Genomic DNA, 15,750 nt, shown 5'->3' with positions numbered 1-15,750 from the left:
AGAATCTTCTGTCTGTAAAGAGGATACTTGGATTTTATCCCAATTCTGGAGGATTATTTCAGGCACCTTAAGACTAATAGGTTGGTTGACTCTCCTCTGAATGGAGAATGAGATAAACTCTAGTCTGAGTATCTTACCATACTTGTTGAGGAGATGTCTGGCATTTTCTCAACTGTAGGTAAGTAACAGAATCCTTTCCACAACAGGGACCCCATCAACAAGACAGTCCTTAGAGCAAGAGGTGATGACTTCTTCCTACTTTTTGCCTGAGAGTTCTGTTTAGCCCAGCCATGCTTTAGGAGGTTGAGCTAGTTCACACCCAGGAGACCCCTGCCAACGCCACTTGGCTGCTCTCAGCTGGGATTCTGCCCCCTCTGGCTTTGCCTAGTTTATCAAGGATATTTTTGTTCTGAAGCCGTGTTAGCCCTTCTTGTTCTCCTGATACAACTTTTCCTCATTGTTTGGTCCATTTTATAACTCCTAATTTTCAAGTTTCTTGCTTCTGTTTTTACCCTTTGCCCTTATCTAATATAAAATATTTCACTGTTTTTCCTTTTTGTTTTGAAAATTTTCAAACACACATACCTTTCACCTAGGTTTACCAATTGTTAAAAAGTTAACCACATTTGCTTTCTGTTAACCACTTTGCTGTGACATTTGACAGACATGCAGATACTGTGACACGTCACCAGTGAATGTTTTAGCAGGTATCTCCTTGATGTGAAGAATGGGTACCTCCTCTGGGACTCTATCCACCAGGTGCTCATTCTAAACACTCTGCATTCAGGTCCTGTAACATCAGCTCCTTCACTGTGTCTTGCCGTGTTCCAGACACTGCACCAAATGATGTTGCGTGCATTAAGTTGTCGGCACTGTACCGTATCCCTTCTGTTACTCCCACTGTAGCCACGGGAGGAGATCATAGGCTCAGAGAAGTGATTTAGCCAGTGTCACATGCCTGTCAGTGAGTGAGCCTACAATTCAGAACCCAGATGTGCCTGATATTTGAGAATTTAGGAAAGAATTCAGATACTTCATTTGCTTTCAAGTTTTTTCTTTCCTTGGTTTTGCTATGTTTCTTTTAAAAAAAACTTTAACATATTTAACACAGTTATATCATTTCTACATATAATAAATTGTAAATGAGATTCTTTACTGTACCATCTTCAAAATCCAGTTTTGTATTTTATACTTTTAGAGCACATCTCTATTTAGACTTTTTTTAAAATTTCAAAATATCAAGGGGGTACAAATGTTTTGTTACATGGATAGTTTTTATAATGCTAATGTCAGGACTATTAGTGGGCCCATCACCCAAATAGTGGTCATTGTACCTGCTAGGTAGGTTTTACCCCTCCCCTCCACCTCCCCCCTGATTAGGCTACATGTCTTAAGGGTACTAATGTGTGTTTGTGAATTGCTTTTTTGAACTTTGAATTTTGGCATTTGCTTATTGGCTTAATTAACTTTATTACTAAAGTTAATTTTTAAATTGGCTTTATTAATTGGCTATCATTTAAAAAATTAAAACAGTAATACATGCACTTGGTAAGGAAATTTCTAGTGATACAGGGCAGTCTCTCTCTCAGTTCTCCTGCCTTTTCACCCCTAACTCTGACCCACCCCTGAAGGAAGTAGAATTCATATTAGGCTTAAGTATATAAAGGTCCATCCTGGAGAGGGTCAGTCATTCCCTCGTAAGTCACTTATCAGAGTGAGGGAGCGAGGAATCCTCAGTGGGAACTCAGCCGGAGGAGGGAGCCAGCCTTGGGGAAGCACCTCACAAACACTGACCCCACTCCTGGCTTGACATTTTTCCTGAGTTGTTCCTATCTGTCACCTGCTTGGGTATCCCACAAACACCTTGAAGTCAACACGTCCCAAACTGAAATTATATCCTATTCAAATCTGATTGCCCTTTAATCCCTGTTTTAGACAGCAACTCACCCAGTACAAGTAGCCCAAGCAGTAAATTTGGGAGATACCCTAGATTCATTTCCTTTTTCACCTGATCATTTTCTGCCATTTTTATTCCCAGAATCTCTTTCTATTCCATCTCTCTTTATCCCAACCTCCAAATCTGCATTTTTCTCATGGGCTCTTCCTGTACCCAGCGAGTTCATCCCCTTCAGTCCACCCTTTGTGAAGCTACCAATGATTGGTCTCGGATACATCTGCCCCTGCCCTGCAAACAGTCCTGCAGTGGCACTGCTGACAAGTTCCTTAACCAGACTGAGGGGTCCTCCTTTGTGGCCTGACGCCAGCCACATCTAGCACACGCAAGCCCACCCGACGCATTTCACATTCTAGCAATATCCGCAACTGACCTAGCTCATGGCCCACCTCATTTCTGAACTCGCTGCTGCCCTTGCCTTTCCCAAGCAGCTGACTCCTACACAGCCTCGAGATTCTGCTCGGGCTTCGCTGCCCGTTAAAGTCTTTCCCCATGGCCTCAGCTCCTGCTGAGCCACTGCCACAGCTCACATACTTTTCAACATTACTTCCATTTTTCATTTATTATGCATTATTTATAATTTAGGAAATATTAAAAATAAGCTAGCTGCATGTAGATACATCTGGGTAACAATCATTAACATTTTGGAACGTTTTATATAAATGGGATTGTACAGTTTATTTTCACTTGAAATATCAGTCTTTCCATGTCACCATATAGTCATTTCTATTCAACCAATCTCACTGGATATCCAATTATATGTCATTAATACACTAACTTGTTACATGTATCATGTTGAATTTTCTCCCAACTTTTGGACAAATTTCAGACAGTTGAAATAGTACAGTGAACACACATATACATCACCTTATCGTCAATTAACATTTTGCTATTGTTTTTAATTTTTTTCTGAACCATTTTTTACTGAAGACATATTTTACTCCTAAATATTATGTCTCCTGAGGTTATTCTAACCACTGTGTGTGTGTACATATACATATATATAAAAAATACTATTATTATACCTAAGAAATTTAACATTGTCTTATCACCTAGATAGATACAGTCCAATTATCAAAAAAAAGTCTTTTGTTTTTTCCCCCCCCAATCCTTCCTAGCTTCACATTTCCCATGAAGTTGTCTTATCTCTTTGGTGTAATTTAGAAGTTACTCTGACCTTTTTTCCCCATGACATTTTTAAAAGTCCAGGTCTTATAGACTGTCCTGCCTACCTTCTGGGTTTGTTTCCTCATGATCAGACTCAGGTTAAACGATTTTGGCAAGAATATCTTGCAGAAATCGTGGTATGTCCTTTTCGGTGCTTCCCATCAGGAGCAGTACAGGAAGCTGGCTTATGCATTGTTGGCGAGGCCAGTCTGACACTGTCACTTGGACTGTAACCAGCTCCCTTACCAGAGACCGGAGACTTACTATTTCCCTGTTCACTCAGGCCCTGGAGGAGGGCTCAGTGCACAGTGGGTGCTTCACTGTTTGAGTAAATGAGTGGACTTGCTGCAAGCAGGGCACAGTGAGAAGACTGAGGGGCTCAGCTGGAGGTATGAAGGGGAACGGCTGGAAGACCAGGCTGGGACCAGGGCATGACAGGCCTCACAAGCCACCCTCCCACTACAGAATTGCCTGCGACACATGCACAGATCCTGAAAGGTGTTTTGGGGAGGCCACTACAAATTACGTACATACAATTCCATTTCTTCTGTTCTCTGATTCACAAACACCTCGGAATGCTATATTGGACCAGCTTGCTGCCCACCTGTGGTGGCAGAGAAGTCTCTCAAAGAAGTAAGATCTCAGAGCAGAAAGGCTTTTGTTGTTTAAACAACCAGATCCTAATGGCATTACCAATGAATTATCTGTATGTGTGTGATCCGGTTAATTTTTTCCCCATTCTGGCTCGTCTGGAATTTACAATAGCTATAGAATGATGTGAATTGGCCGTTTCACTGCAGGCGTATGGTTAAGATATTAGCAAAGCAATCACTTTAGTGGTAGTGTGGCTAGACTTTGTGATCTTAGGCAGAAACAACCATAGACACACTTTTTTTTTTGGCAAAATGTGCAGTTGCCATGGGATTTAAAATAGAACTTGAGGAATATTACCAAAATATTCTAATCAAAGAAATCACATGTAGCCTGTTTAGTTCCCTATCGGATCCCCAGTGCTTGATAAGCACTCAAGCTATTGGTTAAATAAATGCAATTGTAGGCCAGGTGCAGTGGCTCATACCTGTAATCCTAGCACTCTGGGAGGCCAACACAGGAGGATCGCTTGGGGCCAGGAGTTTGAGACCAGCCTGAGCAAGAGCGAGACCCCATCTCTACAAAAAATAGAAAAGTTAGCCAGGTAAGGTGGCATGCACCTGTAGTCCCAGCTACTCAGGAGACTGAGGCAAGAGGATCGCTCAAGCCTAGGAGTTTGAGGCTGCAATGAGCTTTGATGATGCCATTGCTCCCTGGCCCAGGTGACAGAACAAGACCCTGTCTCAAAAAAAAAAAAAAAAAAAAAAAAACAAAAAACAAAAATGCAGTTGTAAAAAGAATGAGGAAGCTCCTATAGTCCAATTTAGCAGTTTTCAAAGATACCTTAAGTCAAAAAGAAGGTTCAATGTAACAGTGTATTTCTCTCTACTATGGAAAAGGGGGAATGTCTGGACTAACTCTAGAGCGACACACAGGTAATGAGCAACACTGGGTACCTCAGGAGGGAAGCAGATGTGAACATGGACCCGACCCTGGAGCTCACTCCAGTCCTTCCACCACCTCGTCCCTCGGCTGTGAGATTCTCTGCTCTGAGGGTCCCTTACCTCAGTCCCTCCGCCTAGATGACACCGCTTGCTTACGACAAGGCCCTTGGTTACCCCTTCCCCTACAAACCAGAAATTTCAGTAAAAGAACAGTAACTTTATATGACTCAAACTAAATCTCATGAAGAGCCAGGCAAGACATATACCTTATTACATCAACCCCACAGAACTAACACAGTGCTAAGAATAAAAGGGGCAGAATCGATGCTCAGGTATAACAAACACACAATATCAAACTGACCTTCCAGGAGGAAAGAAACTCCCATCCTCCAAAACCATTAAATTCTATTAATTTGGAAAGGGATCCTTAGAACAGGCATGAAAAATTAGTCCCACATGCTGATATCAGCTGATACAGCTAATAAGCTAATGGAAGCAAAAAAATTTTTTTTTGAAGCAAAAAGTCTTTTTATCATGAATATATTCATTCCTTGTACTGAAGGCAGGAGAAAGAAACTTATTTCAAATACACTGCTGGAAATGCCATTATTTTTGATGGGCATGAATACCAATGACAAATCAGATGAATCTTTAAAAATATTAAGCAATGGCAATATAAAAAGGCACTTTATAGACATCATTGAAAAAAATGAAGATTTAGGCCTAGCGCAGTGGCTCGTGCCTGTAATCCTAACACTCTGGGGGGCCGAGGCAGAGGACTGTTTGAGCTCAGGAGTTCGAGACCAGCCAGAGCAAGAGCGAGACCCCCGTCTCTACTAAAAATAGAAAAAATTAGCTGGGCATGGTGGGAGGCTGAGGTGGGAGGATCGCTTGACTCCAGGAGTTTGAGGTTGCAGTGAGCTATGATGATACCACTGCACTCTAGCCCAGGTGACAGAGCGAGACTCTGTCTCAAAACAAAAAAAGATTGAGAAAAATCTTGGTTTTATAGATTTATTTTCAAAGGGTAAAATACTTAACACAATTTAAATACAAGTCCAACAGAATTACTCTGTTCAAGTCAGCAATAATGCCAAAATGCGTTCTCCCATCCAGACACTCGCCAGTATCATCTGAATCTTCTTTCAGTGAAGCAAGAGGGTCTGGGAAAGACAAAACAAATTCAGTGTTTCTTTTTGGTGTATTGTTACTGACTCCAAGTGATATCTTTAAGATGCTAAATCCAGGGTAACTAAAAGTTAAATTAATACAATGTTTTAATTCAAAAGGCTTATTTGATTATTCTACAGCCTAAATAACAAGACCTAATGTTTACTGAGAGGCTTCTCACATCAGGCATTGTATTATGCGATGTACATACACTATTCACAAAAGCCCCAGATAAAGCCTATCACCCCCCCAATTTACCTATGAGGAAATTGTGGGTTAGAGTTAAGCAGCCTGCCTGAGGCTTAGAGTATAGCAGAGCTGAGAATAAACTTGGTTGTCTTGTACCCCATAGTCCATCCCCTTGCCCATGAGACCTCTCTTGCCTAGGGTGGGTAATTTGAGGAGACAGAGGTCTGTTTCTGAGTCACCTTGCTCAGTATTTTGTACAAGACTCTGTTTATGAGAAGGGCTAACAGTCACGGGAGTCCTGTCGAGGAGTGACTGCTCCCAACCTCTCTCGAGGATAAAGATCATCGCTAGGGCTGCGCCCTGAGTGGCAGATAACTGGAAGCGGCTTGTGTTTTTAACTAATGAAAATCATTCCATAGACCCACTTAGTTTTGTAAAAAGAAAAGGGAAAAAAAGATAAAATAACGAGTGAAAATCTGCCAAACATTTCCACTTTTTCATTTTTTTTTTTTTTTTGAGACAGAGTCTCACTCTGTTGCCCAGGCTAGAGTGAGTGCCGTGGCGTCAGCCTAGCTCACAGCAACCTCAAACTCCTGAGCTCAAGGGATCCTCCTGTCTCAGCCTCCCGAGTAGCTGGGACTACAGGCATGCACCACCATGCCCGGCTAATTTTTTCTATATATATTTTTAGCTGTCCATATAATTTCTTTCTATTTTTTTAGTAAAGATGGGGTCTCGCTCTTGCTCAGGCTGGTCTCGAACTCCTGAGCTCAAACGATCCGCCCATCTCGGCCTCCCAGAGTGCTAGGATTACAGGCGTGAGCCACCGCGCCCGGCCTTCATTTCTTTTTGAGTTTCCTTTATTGAAGAACCACAGATTAATTCTATGGAGGAATACCATTTTATAAGTCAAAATATTTACCTGGTATTTTATTCATACACATCCTTCTTATCTGCAATGTAATCTACAATTTCTTGTGGACACATTAACTTTTCTGCATCTATATCAGGAATTTCAAACCCTGAAAGAAAAATTTACAACTATGTGTGAGTGTAAAAAAAGCAAATCCTTTACAACTAAAAGCACCTGACCTTTCTGTGACACCTACAATTATATAAGAAATTTCCAGCAACCCTGAATCTGTTTTAGGTTGTGAGCCAGTTAGGTTCTAGACGATATGCGCATCATGTTAGGTATAATGGTTTCGGTTTTTTTTTAAAGATAGAATTCACATAATAGAAAATTCCTCCTTGTAAATTATATAATTCAGTGGTTTTTAGTATATGCACAAGGTTGTACAACCATCACCATTCTCTAACTCTAGAACATTTTCATCACCCCTAAAAGAAACCTAGTGCCCAGTAGCAGTCACTCCCCATCACCCCTCACCCCTGCAACCACAATCTGCTGTCTGTATGCATTTGTCTCTTCTTGACATTTCCTATAAATGGAATCGTACAGTATGATATGTGGTCTTTCGTGTCTGGCTTCTTTCACTCAGCATGTTCTCAAGGTCCAGCCATGTCACGTGTACCATACTTCACTCCTTTTAATGAGTGGTTGGGTTTTGATAGTTAATGTTTATTTATTTTTTTGAGACAGAGTCTCACTCTGTTGCCCGGGCTAGAGTGCCGTGGCGTCAGCCTGGCTCACAGCAACCTCAAACTCCTGGGCTCAGGCGATCCTCCTGCCTCAGCCTCCCAAGAAGCTGGGACTACAGGCATGTGCCACCATGCCCGGCTAATTTTTTATATATATATTTTTAGTTGTCCAGCTAATTTCTATTTTTTTTTTTTTTTTTTAGTAGAGACGGGGTCTCACTCTTGCTCAGGCTGGTCTTGAACTCCTGAGCTCAAATGATCCGCCCACCTCAGCCTCCCAGAGAGCTAGGATTACAGGTGTGAGCGAGTGACTACTTTGGGCCAAACACTGTGCTGAGCATTTTATACATAATCTCTACCTTTAATTCTCACAACAGTCCCAATTCTGAGACTCCTACTATTACCACCGTCATTTTCCAGCTGAGAAATAGGCTTTGAGAGACAAGTTACTTACTTGTCCAGGCTCATACATGGCTAAGCCCAATTCCAGACCTGGTATTCTTAACTACTAGACAAACAATACCATCCCTCTAGTCAGCATAACCTGTGAGGAATTTTAACTAAGTCCTGCTCGTAGTCCTTGGCTTCCTATTCAAGCAACTCACCCATACATGAGCCACGAAGCCTCACAGAGGTCCCATTTGCATAACAAATAGTACGAAACAAAGATAACTTAAGTGCATGTGAGGGTGTTATAGGGGACCAAGGCCACAGGGCTGTGTGTGTGTCTTGTCCTCTGCACACTTTGTTGCTTCTACCTGGCTCATGTTGCCCTAGCCCTCGAGGGGACTAAGGTGTCATCAGCATATCTATAGGGCGAGGCTTTTGCCCTTCGTTTTGGAACCCCATCTTAACAATCGGCTTCATAGTCTTCTAGGCCTTTTCTGGTCTTTCACTTCTCAGCACCCCACTCCCTGGTCACTCTGTCAAGCCTGCATTAAGTACTTTCTGAATAAATACCCTGTCTCTAATATTTGCTTTACCTGATGGTAAGCCGGTGGGGAACCGGAGATGGGGGTGAGTGGATGCTACTGTTTCTATTAATATTTTACTCCAATTCCATTCAGACCCAGCAATTCAGTTTAATCCACCTAAGTCAACAATCACAACATACAGATACAAGAAATACAAGACTAAGCCTGCATGTGTTACCAAATTCATCTTCCATGGCCATGATAATCTCCACTTGGTCCAAACTGTCTAAGCCCAGGTCTTTCATAAAATGAGAATCTACTGAGAGCTGCAAGAAAGGGATACCAAACACAAAATTTAGTCTGTGAAAACATTTGCTTCCCAATTCCACTTCATCATTATATTTTTTTAAAGATTTTTTTTTTTAATGTAAAGAGGCCATAACTAACATTATATTTTTAACCTGTGCTGGCATATACATGGTGTGCTTTTCTTATTTGACTTTGTTTTGAAGTGGTTAACAATATATACAAACCTAACGAAGAACTTCACTCTACATATTTTACTAAGATCTCTGATTCTGTTCTGAATGACATCCAAGGGACTTTGGGTTTTATTGCTGCCTTACTGAAAACCAAGACTCCACATTTTAGAAGTGGCATTCTTCTCCCTCGAGAGTAGCAGACTATTACAAATTGCAGGCAGCTTCAAATTACAGAGTGTTTATTATCACCCTGCCCCTAATTCAGACCTCAGGATCACCAAGAACTCTTCAAAAACCCTTATCAAAAACATATCTTACCCAAACCACAGATTCAATTATTAAAGAAGGAATTTTTTAATGTATCACTATGAAAAAAATTCCAAGAAGAGTTAAAACAGCTAAGGGCAGAACAGTGTTTTACGGAGCACTGCCACTTGTGTTTTTTGAAAAGGGTCAGAGATATACATAAATACAATAATATGTACACAGGTGTGTATACTTCCTTACATATGCACTGAGTATCTCCGGAAAGGCTCTCAAGAAGGTGGGAACTTTGGATGTCTCCCAGAAGAGGAACTGGGAGCCAGGGAGACTTTTTACTAAATATCCTTTTGGACCCTTTGCATTTTGTACCATGTGATTAAGTACTCTAAATTTAAAGAAAAAAAATTTAAACCACCATCAGTTACCTTCTCTGGGTCAATCTTGTCATAGAGTTTCAAGACATAAAGCACACGGTCCTTGATTCCCTCTAATGTCAAAGGGGGAGCGTCACTATACTGGCGGCACAACTGTGTAACTGGACTTGGAACCTAGAGCAAGGGCAGGAAGGAAACACTGTCATTGAACCTAAAATGCCTCTAAATCAATGCACAAGCCTATAGAAACCTTCCACAACGCTTCCTCGGCTTTAGAGGACGCACATCATCTGATTCTAACTGTGGCCATTAGGACACAGCAAGTTGGGCGTGGCGTCACACGCCTGTAATCCCAGCTACTCAGGAGGCTGAGGCGGGACGATCAATTGAGCCCAAGAGTTCAAGTCTGAGGTTGGGAGTTCTTAAGGCATTTCCCCATAGAAATTAGGTTTGCTTGCTGGGGCTCGGGTGAGTCTCATCACAAAGGTCTATGAAAAATCATAATAAAACACATTGCCCAGTCTACCAAACCAATATATACCTCTGTAAGAAACATCTATCTTGCATAAAAATCAGGCACTGAAATCAGATTTAATCAGCAAGCTAAAGAGATTAGTTGGAGAGTTTTATGGATATTCTAAGGAGTATTTCTTTCAAGAGTTTTAGAGGACTTTTCTTTTTTGTCTAAATGTATGGTCTCCTCTCCTTTCCAATTACAGCATGGATTAAGGAGACTTTTGATATGGGTATATCACCAGTCCTACTTATCAGCAGTGACTTGAAGAGGTTTCCAAGTCACAAATGAAGCAGAAAGAAGTAAAGATTAAGAGGGAGGAGAAGTAATAGTGGTAATCTCAGAAAAGAAGTTTGAGGTGGAAGGATCTATCAGAGGCTGTCTGTGTGCGTATCAAGAAATGGTACATGGCCTGGTGTGGTGGCTCATGCCTATAATCCCAGCACTTTGGGAAGATGGGGCAGGAGGATCACCTGAGGCCAGGAGTTCAAGACCAGCCTGGGCAACATAGCAAGACCCTCATCTCTCTAAAAAAATTTTAAAAAACTAGCCAAGGAGGGTGGTGTGTACCTGTGGTCTCAGCTACTCAGAAGGCTAAGGCAGGAGGATCGCTTGAGCCCAGGAGTTTGAACTATAATCATGCCACTGCACTCCAGCCTGGGCAATAGCAGAGTGAGACCCTGTCTCTTTAAAAAAAAAAAAAAAAAAAAAAAGGAAGGAAATAAAAGAACAAAGAAGAAAAAAAAGAAATGAAATGGTACAGGTGGAATTCATGCAGAGGAGACAGAGAGAGAGAAAAGGTGGGGGACTGACAAGTGCCAGGGAAGGGGCCAGTGATGGTGTTTCCACGTGGCCCCCTAGGTGTCAGCATTGCCCCAGCAGCACTGGCAAGTACCTAAAGGGGCCAGGCGGGCACCATGTGATTAAATCAAATCAAATCAAATCAAATCAAAGGAGTCTCCACCTGGAGGCCACATGCCAGTCTAAAGTGGGGTGCTGCAGGGAGGTCAGCATGAGGCAGTAAGGTGTAGTGGGCAAGAGCTCAGACTCTGGAACTAGAGAGCCTACGTCTGTACCCCAATACTGGCTCTTACTAGCTGTGACTAGCAAGTTACTTAACCCTTCTATGCCTCGGTTTCCTTATCTGTAAAATGGGGATCAACAACAGCGCCACAGTCACAGGACTGTAGTGAGGCATCAGTGAGATGAAGTAAAGGGCTTGGAACACTGGCTGCCACATGTATAGCAAATGCTATTTAGGGTTACCTAGAAGGATCATGAGAACAATGACCTGCCAGTTTGATACTCTGGCTGTAGTGTAGCCCCAAAATACTAGCTCCCGTTCCTTCACTCTTATACCCCTCCTTCTGGTCTCTTTATTTCTTTCTTTTTTTTTTTTTTTTTGAGACAGAGTCTCACTCTGTTGCCCAGGCTAGAGTGAGTGCCGTGGCGTCAGCCTAGCTCACAGCAACCTCAAACTCCTGAGCTCAAGGGATCCTCCTGTCTCAGCCTCCCGAGTAGTTGGGACTACAGGCATGCACCACCATGCCCGGCTAATTTTTTCTATATATATTTTTAGCTGTCCATATAATTTCTTTCTATTTTTAGTAGAGATGGGGTCTCACTCTTGCTCAGGCTGGTCTCGAACTCCTGAGCTCAAATGATCCGCCCACCTCGGCCTCCCAGAGTGCTAGGATTACAGGCGTGAGCCACCGCGCCCGGCCGGGTCTCTTTATTTCTTATCCATAATTCAGGCTATGGTACTGCCCTAAGCATTTTACACACATCATCTCCTTTAGCTCTCACAGCAATCCCATGAGATGCATGGTACTATCACTCCTCTCCTTTATCAATGAGGAAACTGAGGCAGACAAAGGTTAGGTATCCACCTCCCCAGGCTTCCCTGCATGACCTCTTAGAGGGTCTATACTTAGTGCTCCTTCCTGCTGGATCTCAGCTGTTTAAAGAAAAAAAAAAGGGGGGGGGAGGAATATAGAATGGCCAAGCACCTTCCCAGCAGCCAACGTGGGTTGTTTGTGGATCTATACTTCATTATGTACAACATAAGCCACCTCCTCCAGACATCAGAGAAGGCACTGTTTGCAAGGAAACAGTGACCACCCTCCGGACTAGTGACTTAAACTGATTAGTTTCCATCAGCATCCTTGTACTCTACTGAGATCCACCTGTGCCTGAGGGACACTCAGAGGAAGCTAAGGAAATGGCTTTAAAGGCCATCTCTACAAGCTGCCCACTGGACAGCCCTATCCAGGTAACCCAGACATCTCAAACTCAACTGTCTGGAAGTGCAGTCTCTAAAACTTCTGCTCACAAACCTCTATCTCCTCTCCACCACCTAGGGCCCTAGCCAGAATCTCAGCACCAACTTGTACTTTTCCCATTCTCTCACCATCACGTTTACTTGGTCACCCAGTCTGGCTGACTGGAAGGAAAGGTCTAGGTACCATACCCCACAGAACTGTTGGGAAATTCTTTTTGTGCTCTGGCTGCTGATAGTTGAGATTTGGGGCCTGCCTGGATCAAGGTACTACCCTTGTTCTTTTTTCTTACCTTCTATTTTATATCATCTGGTGTTTTTATACCCAGGAAAGCTGCCTTAGTTCCCTTTTCTTGGGAAAAAGAGTATAAATGAATAACTAGTTGCTCTCGGGTCAGCAGAGTGGATGGATGTGAGGAGGGGAAATTTAGCAGCAGGGAATGGGTGAAATGAACAATAGTCCAGATAAGATGAATGAGGGCTGGGTGGAGGTTTGGGGTATATAGGGAATAACAGAAACCAACAGAGTAAAGAGACAGTCCAGGGAGACTATGTGGTAAGAGAACTCTGGAGCCTACCAACATTTAAGGGTTACATAGAGAAAATGCTCAACAAGGTAGGAACAGAGAGACAGATGGGGGACAAACCAAGGGAGAACAGTGTCAGAACAGCCTACAGAAAAGCAGCAGAGAAGAAGCTGGCAAGTTTAACATAGGGGCTGCAAAGTGTCCAATGAAGTTATAAGCTAATGTCTTTCTTTTGTATTCATCTCTGTATCCGTCAACAGCTAGCATGAGGCCTAGCAAGTAGCTGTCTCTTAATAGCTTTGAATGAACTTAGTCAAAACCACTTTGTAAATATAAATTAAAATGGTTCCTCTGCTGTATATGTAAACCAAGAAGAGGTAGTGAAACATCTTCGAGCACCTTGCTATTCAAAGCATGGTTCAAGCAGCAGGATCTTCTGGGAGGCCACTGGAAATGAAAACTCTCAGGCCCCTTCCCAGACCTACTGAATCAGAATCTGTATCTTAACCCTGGTTATCTGTATGCACAACCAAGTTTGAGATCGATGCTCTGAGAATAGGAACAATGACTGCATTTTAGCCTAATGTTGAAAACTATCTTCAGGAACCAAACACTTGGCAACTCTACCTACTGCCCTTTTAACCCTTAACTTCAAAGTGACACTTTTAACTTTTTGATACAGCCAATAGGACAATGCCCTGTGAATTAATTCCCTTTACTATTAATGAATCTCAACACTGGCTGCACAAAAGAATCACCTAATGACTTTTAAAAATAGTCACCCAGGCCCCATCTCTAGATTCTGATTAATTTGGCCTGGGCATCCTTATTTTTTATTCTAACATGCAGTCAAGACTGAAACCACTATTACGTGAAGTCCATGAGGTTGAAAAGGGGTTTCATAACTTGACCTTGGGAGTCGATCCTACCTTAAGGCAGTAGTTCCTAATCTTGGCTGCATTTCACAGTCTCCTGGGGAACTTAAAAAAATAAACTGGAAAGAAAAAAAAAAAAAAAAAGCCATACCAGGGTCTGCTCACAGAGAAGTTAATCAGAAGAAAGGAAGGGAGCGGCAAGGGATTTTTTTTTTTTTTTAAGTTACCCCGGTGATTTGAATGTGCAGCTAGGGTTGAAAATCCCCGCCTTAGAGAGTTGTAGCCTCACACAGGTTTCCTCAGATTAAGCAGATACAACTTGTTTCCTAGTCTTACTTACAGCAGTCCCGGAAACAGGCAGAAGGTGCCACAGGGGAAAGAAAATTAAGACAGAATCCAGGGGCAGAACTGCTGTGGAGAAGGCTGTAAGCCAGTGTGGCTTTCTCTTTGCACCGTTAACATTACAACTAACGGCGGCCAATATTTTGAGAGTTTACCAAGTACCGCGCTAGGTGCACTGCCCGCATTATCTCATCTAAACCTCACTGCCACTACACAAAGTAGAGACCCGACGTTGCGGTTCCTTCTGAGGCTTCGCGAGGTTGTAAGACCTGTCCAGTTTCGGTAACTGGCAGGTAGCATTTGAACGCAGCGGTGTTTGCTTTTGTTCGTAGTCATTAGGTCACCTGACCTCCCGGCATGGGTCAACCAAACACCGTTAAGCAGCAGGGCTGGGGAGCGAGCCAGATGCCCCCCAGATCACCCCCACCTGCAGTAGGTGCAGCCTGGCTGCCCGGTCCCCCGCCCCCACCCCGAGCGGGCCGGATCCCTGACCCCTGCCAAGCCCCAGCAAAGTCACCGCGAGTCACCTGCGCGAGCATCGGGGCTGGCTCCGAAGCCCCGAGCCTTGTCCAGGTCCACGCGGGGCACAGAACGGTGCTGAGCGGCCGGGCCGCGGCTAGCGTGGGGACCCGGGACAGTGGCGCGAAGGCCGCGGGCAGGCGGCGGACACAGGAGGAAAGGACACGAGCCGCCATAGCTACGCCGACCCAGAATGCACTGCGCCTGGGCGCCCGGCCCAGGGTTCCTCTCTGCGCGCAGGCGACGCACAAAGTGGCACTGCCGCACACCGCCGGCGGTGGCGGCCCCTGGCGGCTCCTGGCGTCCCTGCAGCCTTGGGGCCGCGCTGTGCAGCTTTCCAGATTAGTAGGCGAATGGCTCCTTCTTGCCAGAATTAAAACTCGCAGGCGCCGTCTTTCCCTAAACACATTAATCGTTGATACAAGAAGGGAACTTATTTTTATTTCCCCTCTGAAGTTCTAAAATACACATTTTTTTTTATGACGGGGGCAATGAGGAAGGGGATTCAATTTCTTTTCCTTTTTTTTTTGAGACAAAGTCTCACTCTGTCACCCTGGGTAGACTGCAGAGGCGTCCTCATAGCTCACTGCAGCCTCAAAATCCTGGGGTCAAGCGATCCTCCAGCCTCAGCCTCCCAAGTAGCTGGGACTACAGGGATGTCCCACCATGCTGGGCTAATTTTTCTATTTTTAGTAGAGAAGGGGTCTCACTCTTGCTCAGGCTGGTCTCAAACTCCTGAGCTCAAGCATTCCTCCCGCCTGGGCCTCCTAGAGTGCTAGGATTACAGCCGTGAGCCACTAAGCCGGGCCCAATGCCTTTAATTTAAAATAGAATGCATACTATGATCCCACTATTGTAAAATTATTTCTACTTATGCATTCCTTTAAAAAACTGAGTATCTGTTATGTGCTAGTTGTTAAGGCAAAAGCAGTGTGTACGCCAGATAGGCAGTCTATCTTCATGGAGTTTACTTTCTAATGGGAAGAGACAATGAACGAACAAAAATATGTAAACAAAAACAACAAAACTCTAGGAAGTAATGAG

At 43.5% G+C, this 15,750-nt stretch overlaps 1 protein-coding gene across 1 annotated transcript; it reads right to left on the bottom strand.

Moving 5' to 3' along the window:
* Positions 1-5,632: 5,632 nt before the first annotated feature.
* On the bottom strand, positions 5,633-14,908 carry NDUFAB1 (NADH:ubiquinone oxidoreductase subunit AB1). The gene is made up of 5 exons (XM_069486008.1): positions 14,715-14,908; positions 9,703-9,825; positions 8,770-8,857; positions 6,938-7,037; positions 5,633-5,819 (listed from the first exon to the last, which is right to left on the bottom strand). Exons 1-4 carry the CDS (start codon positions 14,880-14,882, stop codon positions 6,946-6,948), a joined length of 471 nt encoding a protein of 156 aa, XP_069342109.1. The 5' UTR covers positions 14,883-14,908; the 3' UTR covers positions 5,633-5,819; positions 6,938-6,945.
* Between the last annotated feature and the right edge of the window lie 842 nt (positions 14,909-15,750).

The sequence above is a fragment of the Eulemur rufifrons genome, chromosome 14 (assembly GCF_041146395.1).
Source record: "Eulemur rufifrons isolate Redbay chromosome 14, OSU_ERuf_1, whole genome shotgun sequence".
Classification (NCBI taxonomy): Eukaryota; Metazoa; Chordata; class Mammalia; order Primates; family Lemuridae; genus Eulemur; species Eulemur rufifrons.
The sequence above is the reverse complement of the archived record's forward strand: the minus strand, read 5'-3'. Positions and strand labels throughout refer to the sequence as shown.